The sequence below is a fragment of the Epinephelus lanceolatus genome, chromosome 8 (assembly GCF_041903045.1).
Source record: "Epinephelus lanceolatus isolate andai-2023 chromosome 8, ASM4190304v1, whole genome shotgun sequence".
NCBI classification, from domain to species: domain Eukaryota; kingdom Metazoa; phylum Chordata; class Actinopteri; order Perciformes; family Serranidae; genus Epinephelus; species Epinephelus lanceolatus.
Genome location: NC_135741.1, coordinates 6,338,291 through 6,354,525, shown reverse-complemented (window position 1 = coordinate 6,354,525; position 16,235 = coordinate 6,338,291). Strand labels below are relative to the sequence as shown.

At 41.6% G+C, this 16,235-nt stretch overlaps 2 protein-coding genes across 2 annotated transcripts in view; one reads left to right on the top strand and one right to left on the bottom strand.

The window, feature by feature from the left end:
- Positions 1 to 8,996: 8,996 nt before the first annotated feature.
- Positions 8,997 to 13,313, bottom strand: igfbp6b (insulin-like growth factor binding protein 6b). Its single transcript, XM_033628319.2, has 4 exons — positions 12,727 to 13,313; positions 11,810 to 11,844; positions 10,919 to 11,038; positions 8,997 to 10,556 (listed from the first exon to the last, which is right to left on the bottom strand). Exons 1-4 carry the CDS (start codon positions 13,061 to 13,063, stop codon positions 10,443 to 10,445), a joined length of 606 nt encoding a protein of 201 aa, XP_033484210.1. The 5' UTR covers positions 13,064 to 13,313; the 3' UTR covers positions 8,997 to 10,442.
- Positions 13,314 to 16,023: 2,710 nt separating this feature from the next.
- Positions 16,024 to 16,235, top strand: part of spryd3 (SPRY domain containing 3) — an 84,720-nt gene continuing 84,508 nt past the window's right edge. The window contains exon 1 of the mRNA XM_033629166.2: positions 16,024 to 16,144. The gene's annotated coding sequence lies outside the window, so the exon portion shown is untranslated. The remainder of the gene's footprint in view (positions 16,145 to 16,235) is intronic.

The following is a 16,235-nucleotide window of genomic DNA, read 5'->3' as shown; positions in this document are numbered from 1 at the left end:
GAAATTTGCAAGTTGAAATCGACGCAATACCTCAATGAACAGTTTTTATGGTGGCTGTGTTTGAAATCTTTAGTTTGTGTCGTTTTGAGCAGACAAAATACACACACATTCAGCACACACAGTTTTGTAACAAACCTCAGTTGGGCTGCAAGGACACCCCTCTATGTCGGCAGTCAATGTCTTTCACCAGTGGGCCATCATCCAGCACTAAGTCATACAAAGACCTAGTGAGACAAAGAAGATCAGGATGAAGCTGCAGAAACTTCATCTTTATGAACATACAGAGAAATAAAGTTTGCAGACTTTACACTAAATCAGATTCACATTAAAACACATTCACACTGACAGACTGACCCCCTGTGTGTGAGATTCACCTGGAATCAAATCACTTGGACTTTTTTCTGTCAGCGCTCAGAGGATTTATTACTGAAAGTGTTTCTTATCATAAAAAAGCTTGTCTTGAATGAGTCAAACCAACTGAACCAGGATCAGTCTATTTCATACAATAAATCTGAACTGGACACAAGTGCTCAGAGTGACACGTGTGTGGTTCTTCTTTTAGGATGCGTAAAAACATTTTATAAACTTTCCTAACATGTGAAGTGATGCATATCTCAGCTGAAATGTCTCAGAGCTGCAGAAGAGTTTTAACCTGTCAGCAGCTGCTGATGTGCACGTACTGATCACATACTCAAAGATCTTTGAGCCCTGAATTTGACTGAAAAACTCATTTCCTTTTAAGGGATTGCTCCTCCTTAAATAAACTCAAACCATGCAGATAATGCATTAAAGTAAGTCCACTGGTGCAGCAGACAGTCTCTATAGTTGGTCACTGTGAAAGGACTTTTTCCAGGTAAACCTCACCTGCTGAAGGTGTAGATAACACAGCAACGGGGCTGTTCGGTTATCTGTTACATGGTACTTGAACCCTTAACCCTAAAAGAGGTTTGTGATTTTAAACATTGAGACAAGTTGGACTGGCAGTAACTATGGGCGACAGTGGAAAGTAACTAGTAGCCTACTGTACAGTTTTATGTACTTGCACTTCACTTGGGTGTTCATATCATATGCTAATTTATGCTTCTATTCCATTACTTTACTGCTAGTGTACAGTGCCAATGTTAAGATCATTTACTTCAGTAAGAGTAGTAAACTTCTTTTACCACTGATGGATGATGATTGAGTGATGAAACTGGAAAGACAGTGAGCTTGGCTGGTTCAAACCATGCATTATCATTCTGACCATTTGTTTTGGTGTCCTACTTTACCTGGAGGAACCCAGATGTACACAGATCTATAAATGATACAGCAGCTTTTCAACATGAGAGGAGCTTTTTAACCTCTAGGGGGCAGTACGATCCCTAAACAAAGTACAACTACTGTACATAAACCTCTGACAGAAACAGAGCTGGCCACAGTTTTATATGAACCTGTATTGTTTTATTAAAAAGGGTGTTGGAGCAATGTGGTTTTCTACTTCCATAAAACTATTGGTGGATGTGTGAGAGACAGATAAAAAATAAAAGGTCAATATTTGTGCTGCAGAGTTTGAGATATCCAGACTTATATGGTAAAGAATCTCCAAACCTCCAGTTTGAAGGACAGACTTTCAGTTATAAATGTTAGAAAATTAATTCCATTTTGTTTTCTACTGTCCTTATTACTGGTAACTGTGATACTTTGTTCAGTATCATAAAAACCAGATATCAATTTTGTAAATGTAGAAGACTCCCCAAGACTAAAATATCTGTTTATGTTTGAACGACTTTGAACAAATCAGCCACTTATCTGGAGATAGGCTGGTGGATAAGAAAGACGGCGCTTTATCAAGATAATCTGTAAGTCTTTGGTAGTCTCTTCACTTGTTTGTGTTTCTTTTGTGTTTGTTTGTTTCTTTCTTTCCTTTTCCACATGTTTTGTTTTGTACGTGCAAGACCACAAGATGGTTATAAAATAAAGGCGTCTTGTAATCCTAAAAATGCCACAACACTTAAATATAAATTGAACCCTGATGACCTCTCTCTGATATTATCAGGGTTATTTTCTCCTTGTAGAGCCACAGAATACATTATACAACTGTTTTGTTTTTTTTTTTACCATGGATGTATCAAGAGATTTGGATACAGCATTGGCAGTGGGGCCCTGTTCATTCCCTGCCAAGTTGCTCAGTGGCACATGAAGCCAAAAAAGCTCTGTTTCTGCGATATGAAATTACCCGGATGATCGGTGCTGGGCTTATAGAGCAGGCACATGAGAGACTTACAGCCACCGAGCACATCCAAGCACGGCCAGAAGTGGCTGACTCCTGGTTCAGCGCTCTGCTAATGTAAATGGGGATAAAACAATTCAGTCAAGTGACACTTTCAGACTTTTCCAAATGTTGTTAGTCATTTCACGGGGTTTGAGACTCTCCAACAATGTATCTGCGGATTTAAAGTCATCTCCCTCCGGATTTAAGTCTATGATAAGAAGTCTTTTTGGGCTGCAGGGCATCACGTGATGGACCCTGGAAATTGCAGTACCACTGTGTGACCACTATGAAAATTGGCTTCAAAAGGCCCGTTTCCACCGCAGGAACTTAAGGGTAATTTTACGGGGCCGGGGCCGTTGGTGCGTGTCTCCACCGCAGGAACCACCCCCGAAGGACAGAGTTCCGGAACTTTTACAGGGGCTAAACAAGTCCCTGCCTCGGAGTAGGTACTCAGAACGGCCCCGAGAAACTCCTGGCTGGGGCTTGGGGATTACTTGGTGCTGATTGGATATACTCAAGGAGGGATGGGAAGTTTTGTAAATGACAACATGGTTATCGTAGATTAGCTGGGCTAACCGTTAGCTGTTAGCGATGTCTGTAATAACTTTGGTCACGGTCCGTGAAAAAAATATTTTTTCCAGCGGATATCTTAGTAACAACATAATTGAGCTAGCAAAGCAGTTTTGTGTTGCTATGTGTGGTATTTATTCAGTTTTGGGAAATCACGATGTCTAGAAAGCATCAGCTGACAGGGACAGCTAACAGCAGCAGCAAAGCTAACATCAGGACGTCATCTGTTAAAAGCCTCCCGTTGTCGGATACGACATGAAACTACTCCTGTTAGCTCAATCATGTTGTAACTAAGACATCCGCTGGAAAAAATATTTTTTTTACCGGAGTAATTACAGACACCGCTAATGGCTAACTGCGTCCCTACGCCCCTACGTCGCCCCGGTCAAAATGGTCGCGCAACGATTACATCACATACAGAGCCTGGTAAATTTACAGGAACCTTCCTCCTACTCCACTCTCTCAGTGGAGACACGGTGGTTGAGAGGGCCGAGCGAGAGGACGTTCCTGTAGTAGTTCCTGCCCCCCAAACAGTACCCGGAACTTCTTCAGTGGAAACGGGCCTAAAGCCTGGCACACTTCCTGTGGGCCTGGTTTTCACGCACCGAGTAGGACCAACCAGATCTTTACGTGTAAAATCAATGGAGTGCTCCTTTAATGCTTCAGTGGCAGACATTTCACAGGAGTCATTGTCTTCAGTTTGAACGTAAGAAATTATAAACTGATAATCTATAAGCATATTGTTAGCAATTCTCTGTACTCACCTTACTTTCTTGTACTTTCAAGTTCAGAGTGTACGAGTTATCTGCATACAGTTCTCAACATGGAGGTAGCTAAGCCGGCAGCTAACACAGCTGACGGTGCTGCCTCCATAAATAATGCTACACAATAGTGCTAACAGAGCTAACAGTGTTAACTGGGGGGAACCAGAGTGTGGGCACTATGTTTTCAATAATTGTTTATCTATCAGTGCTCTGAATGCTACATACCTTTAAAGAGTAACTTAAAGGTCCAGTGTGTAGGAATTAGGGGGATATATTGGCAGAAAGGGAATGTAAGTGTATAATCACCTGAAAATAAGAATTGTTGTGTTTTCATCACCTTTTAATCAGCCATTTATATCCACATAGGGAGCAGGTCCTTGTCTACGAATATAGCCATGTTCACTGCCATATTTCTACAGTAGCCCAGAATGGACAAACCACCAAACATTGGCTCTAGATAGGGCCATTCAGGGTTTCAAGTATTTGCTTTTTCGCATTGGCCACTGTTGTTAGAGGCCCTTATGCAACAAGCAGTGTTGGAAAAACACCACTTTGTAATGTGAAGCTGCTTTATTTAGTGTTTTAGTGGTTTAAATCACCTCTGTGGATAATTCGGTTCATGGTAAAAACCTCCTGAACATCTGGATCTTAAGTTATCAGAGAAAAAGGCGAGCACACACTAGCATCCATGCCAAAAAGCGCTGGAGATACACTGATTTGTAACGTGAAACTACTTTATTTAGACCTCTGTGGATGATTCGGCTCCTGGTAAAATCCACCTCAATGTCTGGATCAGAAAAAGGACAAGCACACATCAGGTTATAAGAGAAAAAGGGTGAGCATGCAGTAGCATGTTATGGGCGAGCACTAACACTGATCACCAGGTCCATTTGTTTTGGAGAGGAGGAGACCTCTGCAGTTAATTCAGCTCCTGGTAAAAACCTACTGAACAATGAATTTTAACTGGGAGTTTCAAATCCCCCTAAATCTTACACACTGAACCAGGTTGAAAATCAGTGTTTCAGTTGCCTCTCTGGTTGAAAGTGTCACTTGTGTGCTTGGTTGAACCTGTAACCACATGCAACAGTGGTGTCATGGGTTCCTGGAGTATACGTGCACATCACTGCAGCAAGGTGAGAAGTTAAACCAGTGGAGCTAAGCAAAAACAAGATCTTCAGGGGATGCTTCATTAGTTCTTTTGTATTTTATATTTATCTATTTGAATGTAGGGAAGTATTTGTTTAGTGTGTGTATTCCAAATTGATAGCCTGTTGTCAATGTATTGTATTAGAAGTTCCCTTTTTCCCATATTCTTCGAACACAGCACTGTCTGTGTGAAAAGCTCTTTATTGCCCCTTGGCTCAGTCTGACACATGTACATCATATTGATGTGTTATATATATTGTCCCTAATGAATACCAGAACAAAGTAATATAAAGGTAATATCCCTTATGAAGACAAAATGAGTGCAGGAGTTTTGGTATCGACTCTCTTCAACATTTTGCTTGCTGCTTGTGCGCAAGTAGATTATGTGCTATAGAAATATCTAAGATAATAATGAATTTCTGCCAATTATCATCCTTAAAATCTGGACATTTTCTAACCCTTGACCCAGAGAACTGAGCCTATCTGCATCGAAGACTCTTGTAATTTCAAAACAGAAATGTGCTTGAGTCTTCACTCACATCATACTTACATACTAACAGTGTATACAGAATAGTAGGTGGATGTATTGTGCTTGACAGACGTATCACTGGCTTCATCTCATGCTCAATGCACAGAAAAGAATCTCCAAGAATAGCAAACCACCCTAGATAGAGAAGTAGGACGTGTGGTGGTGTGATTCTACAAAGGATCATGCTTCCTCCTTCATTTTCTGCGAGGCCTTCATTTCATATCATGCATGGACAAATGGGATATTCTATGCCGTTACCTTGGAAACAGGCATGTATCTGGTCCCTGTGTTGCGAAGCAGGAGAGAATGATCCTTTATGTGCCTAGTAATGGCAGGAAAGCAGCATGACTCTAATGTGCTCTAATGTATAATCTCTGTTTCACTGCTGCTGGTTACTGTGACTGCAGAGGGCAGAGAGCCTCACACTGAATCAGTAAAACACAGTAACCTGCTCATATGAACAACAGTCAGAGCTCCAGGAGTGACTGTGCAGAAGTCTTTGTTTTTGTTAATGGGACTGGCAACTGATTTAGTGTCACACTTCATCATCTTCATCACTATTGTAGCCATCCCAGCAGAAAGATTGAGCGCGCTTGTGCTTATAAATATTTATGGTTTGTTCCAGATGACTGTAAAGCTCCATATTCAGCAGCTTGTGAGAAAGCTAAAGATGGAATTATTTATTCATTTATTTATTTATTTTGCATCTCTGAGACCTGAACAATGACTATCCTTTCTAAATTAAAGCAACTTTTTCTACCTTGAAATTACAGCTTCAGGTCATTTTGATGGCACACTGACTTGTAATAGGAAGAATGGCGCCTCTTTTAGTGCCACCTGTTCTTGAACTATGTAACTTTGGTAGGATCACCTGGGAGAAACGTTTTTCGGCACTACATCACATGCCATCAGCAAGTTATAAGAAGAAGCTAGCTCGGTATTCTCAGAACTTTCGTCATGGCAGAGGCAAACGACTGTTGTTATAAATCTCCCAACCTAATACACTGCGAGCAATGCATGAATTATGCCTTGTAACTGAGCAAACTAGTGCATGGTTGTCTTTCTGTTCGCTGTGAGCCAGATTGCACTTTACGTCAGGGCAGTACAAAAACTTTGCAATCTGACAGCAGAATGGACGTCCCTGCCAATGTCCAATTTAATTTAGAAATGGGAGACAAGAATTAGCTAGCTAGCGCGCCCTGTGAGTGAGGCAGTAGGAGACTACCCTACCAAGCGGACTTTCAGTTCGGGGCTATAGCAACTTAAATTCAGCCAGCACAAACCCCTGCACCGACACTGCAGTGGCGTCACATTGTAAAAATACCAATTCTTGCACAATATTACTCTAACAATTGTGGTTTTGTTGCTGAAGTCGAGCTACGGTTACAGCTAGACTAGGCCATCGAATTGGACTACTGTCCTTGTCCCAATATACAAGCAGGGGAGGGGAATCGATTAACTGACCAAAGTATGTCCAACTCTGCTACGATGAGTGGCAATATGTCTTGTTTGAGGTTGTCAGTATTGGACCTTTTTCCTTTTGACCTATTAAGTCACAGATCAAACAATCGACATACAAGTTAGCTTTACTTTTTCTTCTCTTCTTCTGCTATGCATTTGAGACGTTTTGTCTTCAAGGTCGAAGGTGGAAACTGTGGCGCATGCGCAGGATGCCTCAGCCAGTTTGGGTCTAATTGGCTGTGTACATGCAGGAGGAATTCAACTCCCAGTCACATTATCTGGGTGTGGTAGTCTGACTTTTAGAAATTCGATTTGGTACAATTTCAGTCGGACTAACATGTTTACATGTGTTTTAAAAGTGCTGTTGTAGTCGGACTGACACAGTGAATTGATTTTTCTCATGTGAGTGTGGATCAAACAAACTGCTCAGGCCTCCTGCAGGGATCCAGTGGGGCAGACCTTGTATTTTTACATTTAATAGCATATCTGAAATTGCAAAACTTAATTTTTCTGTTTCTGTGAATTTAAATCATTGCTGCAGAAACAGTCTCTCCTCTGGCTGTTGAAGTTTTGATCTAGTTGTGAGATTGCAAGACTGAAACTTCTCCCATGTGTCAAGCATGAAAGGGTAGGAGGAGGAGGAACTACACTGTCTGACACAAAAACACAAATGGCCCCATCTAGAGCCAGTGTTTGGTTTGTCTGCTTTGGGCTACTGTAGAAAAAACATGGTGGACACTGTGATAGAGGACCTGCTCCATATGTAGACTCATTCAATGACTCTTTCTAGAACAACAATTCTTTTTTTTTTTTTTCAGGTGATTATAAATCCTACACACTTGACCTTTGAGTTATTGCTTCAGATGTATTCCTATCATTTTGCAGCACGGCTCAATGGTTGACGATGACAGTCTGGTGGTTGGTCCACCACTTTGGGCCTGACTGAAATATCTCAACAAATATTGGATTGCTTTGAAGTCAGAGTCAATCCCTGACTTTTCGTCAAGCTCCACCGCAAGGTTGACATTTTTGGTTTTGGGTGAAACGCCTACTGGATGGATTGCCATGAAATTTGGTACACATATCCAGGTATGTACAAAGGCTCATGTGGAGCCAAGAAGAGCCTGATGACTTTAGTGATCCCCTGGCTTCTCAGTTAGTGCCACCAGTAGTTCAAAGTTTTCCCTTATCCAGTGAAGTATCTTAACATTTACTTGACGAATTGGCACTTAATTTCATACAGACTTCCATGGTTCCCAGACGAGTTATCTCTTGGACTTTTGTGATCCTCTGACCTTTCCTCTAGCACCACCATGGGGTCGACATTTGTGGTTTGGAATGAAATGTCTTGACAAGTTTTAGATTGCTATGACATTTAGTTCAGACATTAATGTCCCTCTTCGGACGAATTATTATTACTGTGATTGTTACTTTAGGGCCATCATCAGGTCATAATTTAATATTGTCCAGTACTTTGCTTTATGACATAATATCTGCAAAACTAATGACATTTCCTTCAGCCTCAGCTGTACCTTGTGTTTAGAACTAATTTGTGAATGTTAGCATGCTAAAGCAATGAACTAAAATGGTGAACATGGTAAATATTACCTGCTAAACATTATCGTGGGGTAACCTTAGCCTGTAAGAAAAACTCCATTACATTTAAAATCCTACATATGTAAATGTACAGAAGTATTATTGGCAATGTCGCCTGCTTAAAGCATCAAAGGTAGAAGTACTCATAATATAGAGTTTATTGTATCACGGCTATTATTAATATTATCATCACATGTAGGCAGCATTTAATGTGGAAGTATAGTACTGGCTAACTACTTTATTAACTGTTGCCCAGAGTTGCTCAACTTTGTGTCATAGAACGATTCAGTTTTGTATATAAAATATTAATCCTAAAGTCACTAGAAGGCGTAATTATTGCTGTTTAATCAAAGTTGAGAAGGAAAAAGTACAATATTTATGCAGTGCAGTCAAAGAATAGTAGCATAAATATAAGAACAAGAAAGTGAAAGTTTTACTTAAGTAAATTTAATTGGTTACTTTCAACCACTAGATTTTTGGCATACTCAGGGTTTTCTGGTTTATGTTGTTTGTGTTTTTTGTGCTGGCTATCTTTAAACATGTTTTTCTGCTTTCCTGAAATAATCCCACATCATCATAGTCATAATTGTTATTCTCATCTTCCTCTCCTTATCATCATCATCATCAGCAGCAGCAGCAGTACTCAAAGTCACAGAAAGAAAACACCCAACAACTGTCGTTATATTAATATATGTTTAATTCTTCTCCATTTTTATTATCATTATGTTTTATTTTCATATTTGCAAATCTTACAGGTCCTCTGTGCATGGACCTATCATCACGGCACACACATTGGCACAACAAGATTGTTCAGAAATAGATAAATTCTAATCACACTTTAATAGCACACAATTTCATGACTTTTGCAAGGACTTGGGAAAGACATAACAATAACAAATTTGATCTTTTTTTTCCTCTACTGAAATCAGAATTTGTAGTATGATGTGCCAAAAAAAAATAAAACATAATAGTAACATGGACATTCTCAATTCTCAAATAAACAAAGCATAAATAAAAAGGAACTTAAAAACATGAGATATAACCATAAGATGTGCAGCAGTTGAATAGAGCTCTGATGAGTGTGATGAGTTTTGCCATAAAGGTGCCTTTAGAGCACAACACTTCTCCCTAACATGAAATAAAATAATCTCTGTCTTTAAATAAGAAACTGCTGACAATATAAAAATACATGGCATTGTACTGTAGTTCATTAAATAAACCAACAATTCATATATAAAATATTATATTGACGTGTATAAAAATATGCCTTACAACTTTTTGAAAAGGGTAACAGCCGTAAGCTTTTTGTCTGCCACTTCAGAACACACAGTCGACCACAAAATTCCAACATATGTACAAACAATCAACTAATAAGCAGTCAGAACGCCATTTTGACGAATAAAATGAACAGAAGCATCCAGGATCATATCTGTATGACTATTTTTTCTGACTTGACATATATATAAGATACTGTAAGATTCAAGCAGTACTTGATGGAAACACATACTCAAAAATAAATTAATAGAAAAAGAAATATTCTGTCAATTAGGTATGTTGATATCAGTGTATCTTTGGAGAGAGGGAGAGAGGACGGTGAGGGAGACACATTTTTCAAACATTTGTGTCACATCACCTGCGTAACAGTATTTCAGCCCACTGAGATCAGAACAAACACAGGCAGTGTCAGCTATCCTAAAGTAAAAAGGAAAATAAAATTCTACCAGAAAGCCGGGACAAGAGCCAGGGAATATAGAGATCATTCGGAGTAATACCGCTTGGATCACTGAGGCAGTTCACGGAGCATTAATGTGAGCATGCAGCATGTCACTGGACGACGCAGAGGACGTTGCTGCAACTGTTGAACATTCAGGCAGATGTTATTGTTGCTGCTGCTGGACTGTGAGAGTGTGTGTGTCTTGCTTCTAGAGAGGACATGAACGTTAACTGGTGTGTGTTTTCCATAGGAAGTGGTTTATCCCTGCTACCTCCTGTCCAGGCAGTGTCTAGCACATGCTAAAGCCACCCCCTCTCCCTGTGCTCCTGCTCCTCCATCACCTCCTCCTCTTCCTCCTCCACCACCTTCTCCTCTTCCTCCAGGCTCAGAGCAATAGGACAGACTCATCCCTCACTCCCCATCGCATGGTAAAGTACCATCTTCGCTGGCACGTGAGGGCACGGGCGTGCCGAGTTCATCCACGCACCAGCAGTGGCCACGCTGCATGCCCTTGGAGGAGCGGCACTGTGTGAGATTAAAAGACAGAGAGGGAGATTTTTTGAAAGGGGAAGGAGGGTGGATATTGAGTGGGAGCGTGGGGAAAGGTGGTGAGGGAGAGAAGAGAGAGAAAATGATATGTCATCATAGCGCAGTACTGATTCCCTGAGCTCACAGCTGAGAGGCTCAGAGAGAGAAGTGTCAGTTATTCTCAGCCCCTTATGGTCACAGACAAATCTCTGGATGCACCGAACAGAAAGCTGCAGTGGAGTGCAGCTCTCAGGGATGCATACAGTACAGAGACACCAAGTCGGTGCAGCAAAGACACATTCTCACATCACATAAAGTTAACATGTCTCATAATGCTTCAGGTGACTGTAACACTCTACCTGCTTTTTCCTGTAGAAGCCACGAGTGTCACAGTTGGGTATATAGATGTCACGGTCAGACTGGAAGATTGTCAGCTCCAGACCCCTCAGGACACTATTGAGCAGCTTGCGGCAGGGTGCCTGAAAACAGCAACGCAGAGTGTGACTTCAAACATCACCAGAGGCAAAGAGGGAAGACCTGTCTTCATCTAAAGAGTGGCAGAGGCAAGCTGCTATCTCCCCTCAGGTGGTTGTGTTGGCAGAAATCCTCTTTGATCACAACACATGTCGATGTGAATCACAAAGGATTCGCTACAGTGATGCAGCATCAGAGCCAGAAGCAGGGAATATGTATATTTATATATATCAGATGTCACATATTGTGTAACATTATATAACCATATTGTTACACAATCCTTTGGCTTTTCAGGTCACTGAATGGTTTGAAGTGACTGTGCGTTTTTGTGTCACTTAAACTATGTCATTTTGATCAATTCTGTGACTATCGTTGTTCCCACGATCACAACAACACATATTAGTTCAAATGCTGCAGATCACCCGGCTCGCAAAGTGAGAAATCTGTGGCGGCAGCGGCCGACTTGAAACTTTCCTGATTCACATCATGCTCAATTAGTTCTGCCGCATAGCAGCACACACATCATGCACCATAATGCATGGCTTCAGGGCAGTGTGTGTACATGCCACTGCAACACCCCAAACAGCAGAGGATCTATGGTAATAACTCTCTGTAACACAATGCAGCTCGATGTACAACCCTCTCCATCACATATGATGTGTATTAACACAATCTTGCCACATAAAATGCTTTATATATCTCAGATTTTTCATCATTTAGGTGATGCTCCATCAGCTTCACCCATTAAAGACTGTAAAATAAGAGCATGAACTTACTTTTTCAATGTCACCACTGTGTGAGGGATGGGGACCTGAGAGGAAACGACACACGGGCATGAGAATCTGACATAAAACTGTCGTAGCTGTCAACATCAAACCACATCCAATGTCACATTTTACAATAAAAGCTGCATATATGATATTTAGACAATCTTTGCATATTTTTGCACAAGACAGTTCTGAGCAGTCACTCAGATGAGATCTATCTGGGGTGGTCATTCAATGAGAGACCTAATTTTCCATCAGTATGTTTCCTTTTCAGATAGTTAATCGCAGTATCTCAGTTTGAACAGTAGATGGAGATCACTGCAATAAAAAGCAGCTTGATCAGGATGTAGGTGACACTGTGACAGTTTCACATTCATTCTTAAATCTCTACAGAGAGGCTGACTTGTAGGACAGATGATTGTCATGCACCCCTGTCATTTAAATGGATCAAATATATGTACAAATCAAATAAACGCAGGGAAATGCATCTTCACTTACACACTGTTGCAGCACCCAGAGACTGAATCAAAGCTCCTTGTTTTATGTGATTTGCCATCATATCTGATTAACAGATCACAGTCCTTTACAACAGGACTGTAATGACAAATGACATTTTTATCACAGTGACTCCAGAGGCACTGCTGAGCACTAGTGGATGCTTGAGGTCTGCAAATTCATCTGCGGTGCACAAATGCATCCAGGCTTAAATGTCACACACTAATTGGCCTTTCTTTTTGTTGGTGAGTGACACAGCATCACATGCAATCCACGGCACTACAGTAACGTGTGGTGGTTGTGCCAATGCACATGTCTCGCCTACCTGCAGTGTCCATGCATGTGTCTGTGTGCATCTGTAGGTGCATGCATTGTGCGTGTGCATACATGATTTCATGCACGTGTGCGTGTGTGTGTATACAGTATCTTACCTGTGGGGTGGGGCCTCTCAGTGGGACTAGTCCTGCTGTGCTTGGCGCAAATGCCCCTTCCCTGCAACAGAGCCTGGAGGGGGCTGTGCTCCCTTGGTGGGGGAACACAGCGGAGCCCCTTGGCACAGCTCAGGGTGTACACACCACAGGGCTCTCCCTGGGCCAACACTGACGTGCTGCCGGCAGCATTATGGTCCCTGGGGGGCCGACCTGCCCCCAGTGGATCCCTGCAGGAGGGACAGACCTTGAAGGGGCCCAAGCGGTTTGCCCCGGTCCATGATCCGCAGTGAGCAATCAGCAACAAAACAACGGTTGTTAAGTTAGAAAGGATAGGCATTTTCTGTCCAGGTCTCAGGTTCTCCACTCTGTCCCTCTCTGTCAGTTAAATGTGGCTGATGCTATTTCTGGATGTATATTTCTCCCTCACTCTCTCTCCCTTTCTCTCCCCTTTCCTCAGTCTTCTTCCCGTTTCTATACAGTAGCTGTTCCTTGGTGCTTTGCCGGTTGAGTCCCCTGCAGTGCCAGAGGAGACAAATGGAGATCGAGAGAGACACAGCAAAGCACCAGCTTTTAAAGATCTGAAAGGCGGTGATAGAGAGTGAGTGAGTGAGTGAGTGAGGGAGAGAGAGAGCACAGTTATGACACCTTCAGGGGCTGGGACTCAGAGAGAGGGAGAGGGAGACGGAGAGGGAGAGAATGAGAGGGAGGTGGCAGGGAGGGAGAGAGCAAGTGGGGGGTGGATTATGTTCCTTTCAGAAATTATCAAAATCTCTCCACCCTTTCCTGTTATATACTAACACATACATCCAGCCTTCTTCTTCCACTCACGCTCAACGTTACAAACGCTCAAATACTTCGGCTGTTTGCACTTTCTTTCCAGTGTCAGAGACCTTTCTGGAATAGTATTTGCCATGGTAACAAATACAAATGTATATGTGCCTCCATCAGCCTCGCCACTGCAATGCCATTTGCTACAATAAATACACAGCTGTGTGATTTCTCCTGCTCGGATCATGTAGAGAATATTTCCTTGAGAAACATATAACACCACAGCTGAGATCTACACCTCTGTCTTTCTGCCCAAATGACAGAAACACACATCAAAGTTTAGAGGATGTTGAATGAATGCATTATAAATTAAACATTAAAGAAATTAGATTCCCTAAAAATGTATATTACCAAAGAGAAGTGTGACATTACTTTATGTAACAAGTGAAACTGTGGCTCCGCATAATCAGATCACTGCTGAGTCAAGAAGGCTAATTTTGTCTTTAATAAGCAACTCAACTTCTAGATTATATTTCATCAGCTATCAGATATTAACTCACTTCATATCAAATGTTAAAGTGTGAGGGCAACGAAGGAGTTTGCTCACCAGTTGTTTGAATTGGAAGAGTAATCATCTGGATAATTAGGAGGAGGAGGAGGAGGAGGAGGACTCACTTTTGCAGGAATGCACATCGACCAGCCCGAGCCAAGCTGCTAATAATGCAATCCATTGCTCCACTCAGCCAGCTGGGATTTTCTACAACGGGTGCCATCTTCAAAAGATCGCTACTGAGTCCTTGACCCACGACTTAACACACCACATTTGATCCTGCCATTCAGCTTCCATGTCTGAACAGTTCTGTGACAGAAAAAATACAGGTTATTTGCTGCGTATATAATGATGTTGTTATCCTTAAATATACAGGGCAAAGTCTTTATACTCTTCAATACAGACACAAAAAGTTACTTTGCAGTTAAAGTACTTCAGTAGCCTGTGAAGTATTCTCCAACCTCCACTTCTGAGAAGTTTAGAAACTTTTTATGTAAGCTTGTTAGCTTTCTGTGAGACTGTCCCAGAAAAATGTGAGGAAGAGTCTTCTATTATAACCAATATAACATTTATGGCATCAGCAATTCTATTTGTGCAAAATATTTGTTATTTTTATACTTTGATAACTGCAGTAAGGACGCTCTACTTCCACACAGCACACTGTGGCACTGCAGGAATATATGTATGTATAAAAGGAGAAAATGAAAGCAAAGCCAAGGATCTGCACACGAAGATCATCAGTAGAGTGTTGAAGAATTCCTCTCTTATCTGGAGCCTCATTGTCTCCTGTGTTATCTGACAGTGCCTTGCTGCCATGGGCGCTCTGTGGACAGATGCAATATGAACATGATACCAAAAAAAGAACGCTTGCATAAGCAGAATTTGGATATTAATGTAACAATGCTGACTTGTACTGGTGCCTTTGAAATAAGCAGGACATTTACGTACAGACACAAAATGTGCTGTGCACAGTTTGCCTGGCATTGGGTCACATTTGCTCCTGCAGTAGTAATGCAGACATAACAGAGCACACACAGACAAACCCACTGGCCTGTACTTCCCACTGGAATTTGGGGCCACATAAGGCCACAATTTGCTTTGCCATCAGTGGGCTGTTGGTCTAATTAATCCTGGCAAGGAGGGCAGAAATCACCTGCCGTCTTGTGTTCCCATCAGCTCCCTAGCTGTTCTGTTTCCACACATCAGGAGATGTTCCAGGACACACGTCAGACCAACGGGGGCTCTCTTTTCCACATTGCCCTTGGGTTATTCATTTTTCCTCCTCTAGCCACACGGTTTCTTCCTCCTCTCTGCCTCCCTGGCTCAATTATATCCCAGCTGGCTCGGAAGGTCTCTCTGCTGCCACTTCAACATAGCAACCAGAATCCACACAAAACCCTGTGGTGGGACACTGCTCTGTGGAGTAGTATACCCCTGACCTCTGCTACGGTGATTATATTTCAGTTTAGGGTCATGAAACCAGTGGTGGCATGTAACTTAGTACATTTAGTTAAGTACAGTTTTAAGGTACTTGTGCTTTACTTGAATATTTCTATTTTATGCCACTTCTAATCCACAACATTGTGGAGGCACTTTTTACTTCACTATATTTATCTGACAGCTTTAGTTACTTTGTGGATTCAGATTATTAATACAAGATGTAAATCAACTCATAAATCATTTTGTATTATTGTAGGCTAAGATACCCAACAGTATATAAAATAGTTAGCTCCATCTTTACTGGCTGCAACATTAAATTAATGCACACATTAATGCTCCATTAATTCAGTAATATAATATAGACGAATCTGCAAAATGAATACTTCTACTTTTGGTGCTTTAGCATAATAGTTTTCCACTTTTATTCAAGTAATGTGGGGCAAATTTGACACATACACACGGACGCACACAATCCGAGAAACATGATTGGCTGAAAGCTTGTCACCATTTCCCAAAACTCAATGCGATTGGCTGTTTCAGTAACGCGGGTGTGACGTCACTGAGAAGCGCCGAACTCTAGTTTCCAAAGTTTTTATGAGGAGCTATGGATAGCTGATGGACAAAAGTGAGTTTCTGTCACATTAGCCCCCTAGATAACAGGTAAGCGTTCGACTAATCGATATTGGCACCTGTAATTAATCATTGCTCTCCGCTCCACTGTTAGGAACAGTCCTCCTGTTTGCGGAGCGCC

Coding starts and splice junctions, on each gene's coding strand:
- igfbp6b (XM_033628319.2), bottom strand. CDS start 13,063: ATGCCTATCCTTTCTAACTTAACAACCGTTGTTTTGTTGCTGATTGCT. Junction 11,039..11,809: donor ACAGTGGTGACATTGAAAAA/GTAAGTTCATGC, acceptor TGCTGTTTTCAG/GCACCCTGCCGCAAGCTGCT. Junction 10,557..10,918: donor GCTTCTACAGGAAAAAGCAG/GTAGAGTGTTAC, acceptor AATCTCACACAG/TGCCGCTCCTCCAAGGGCAT.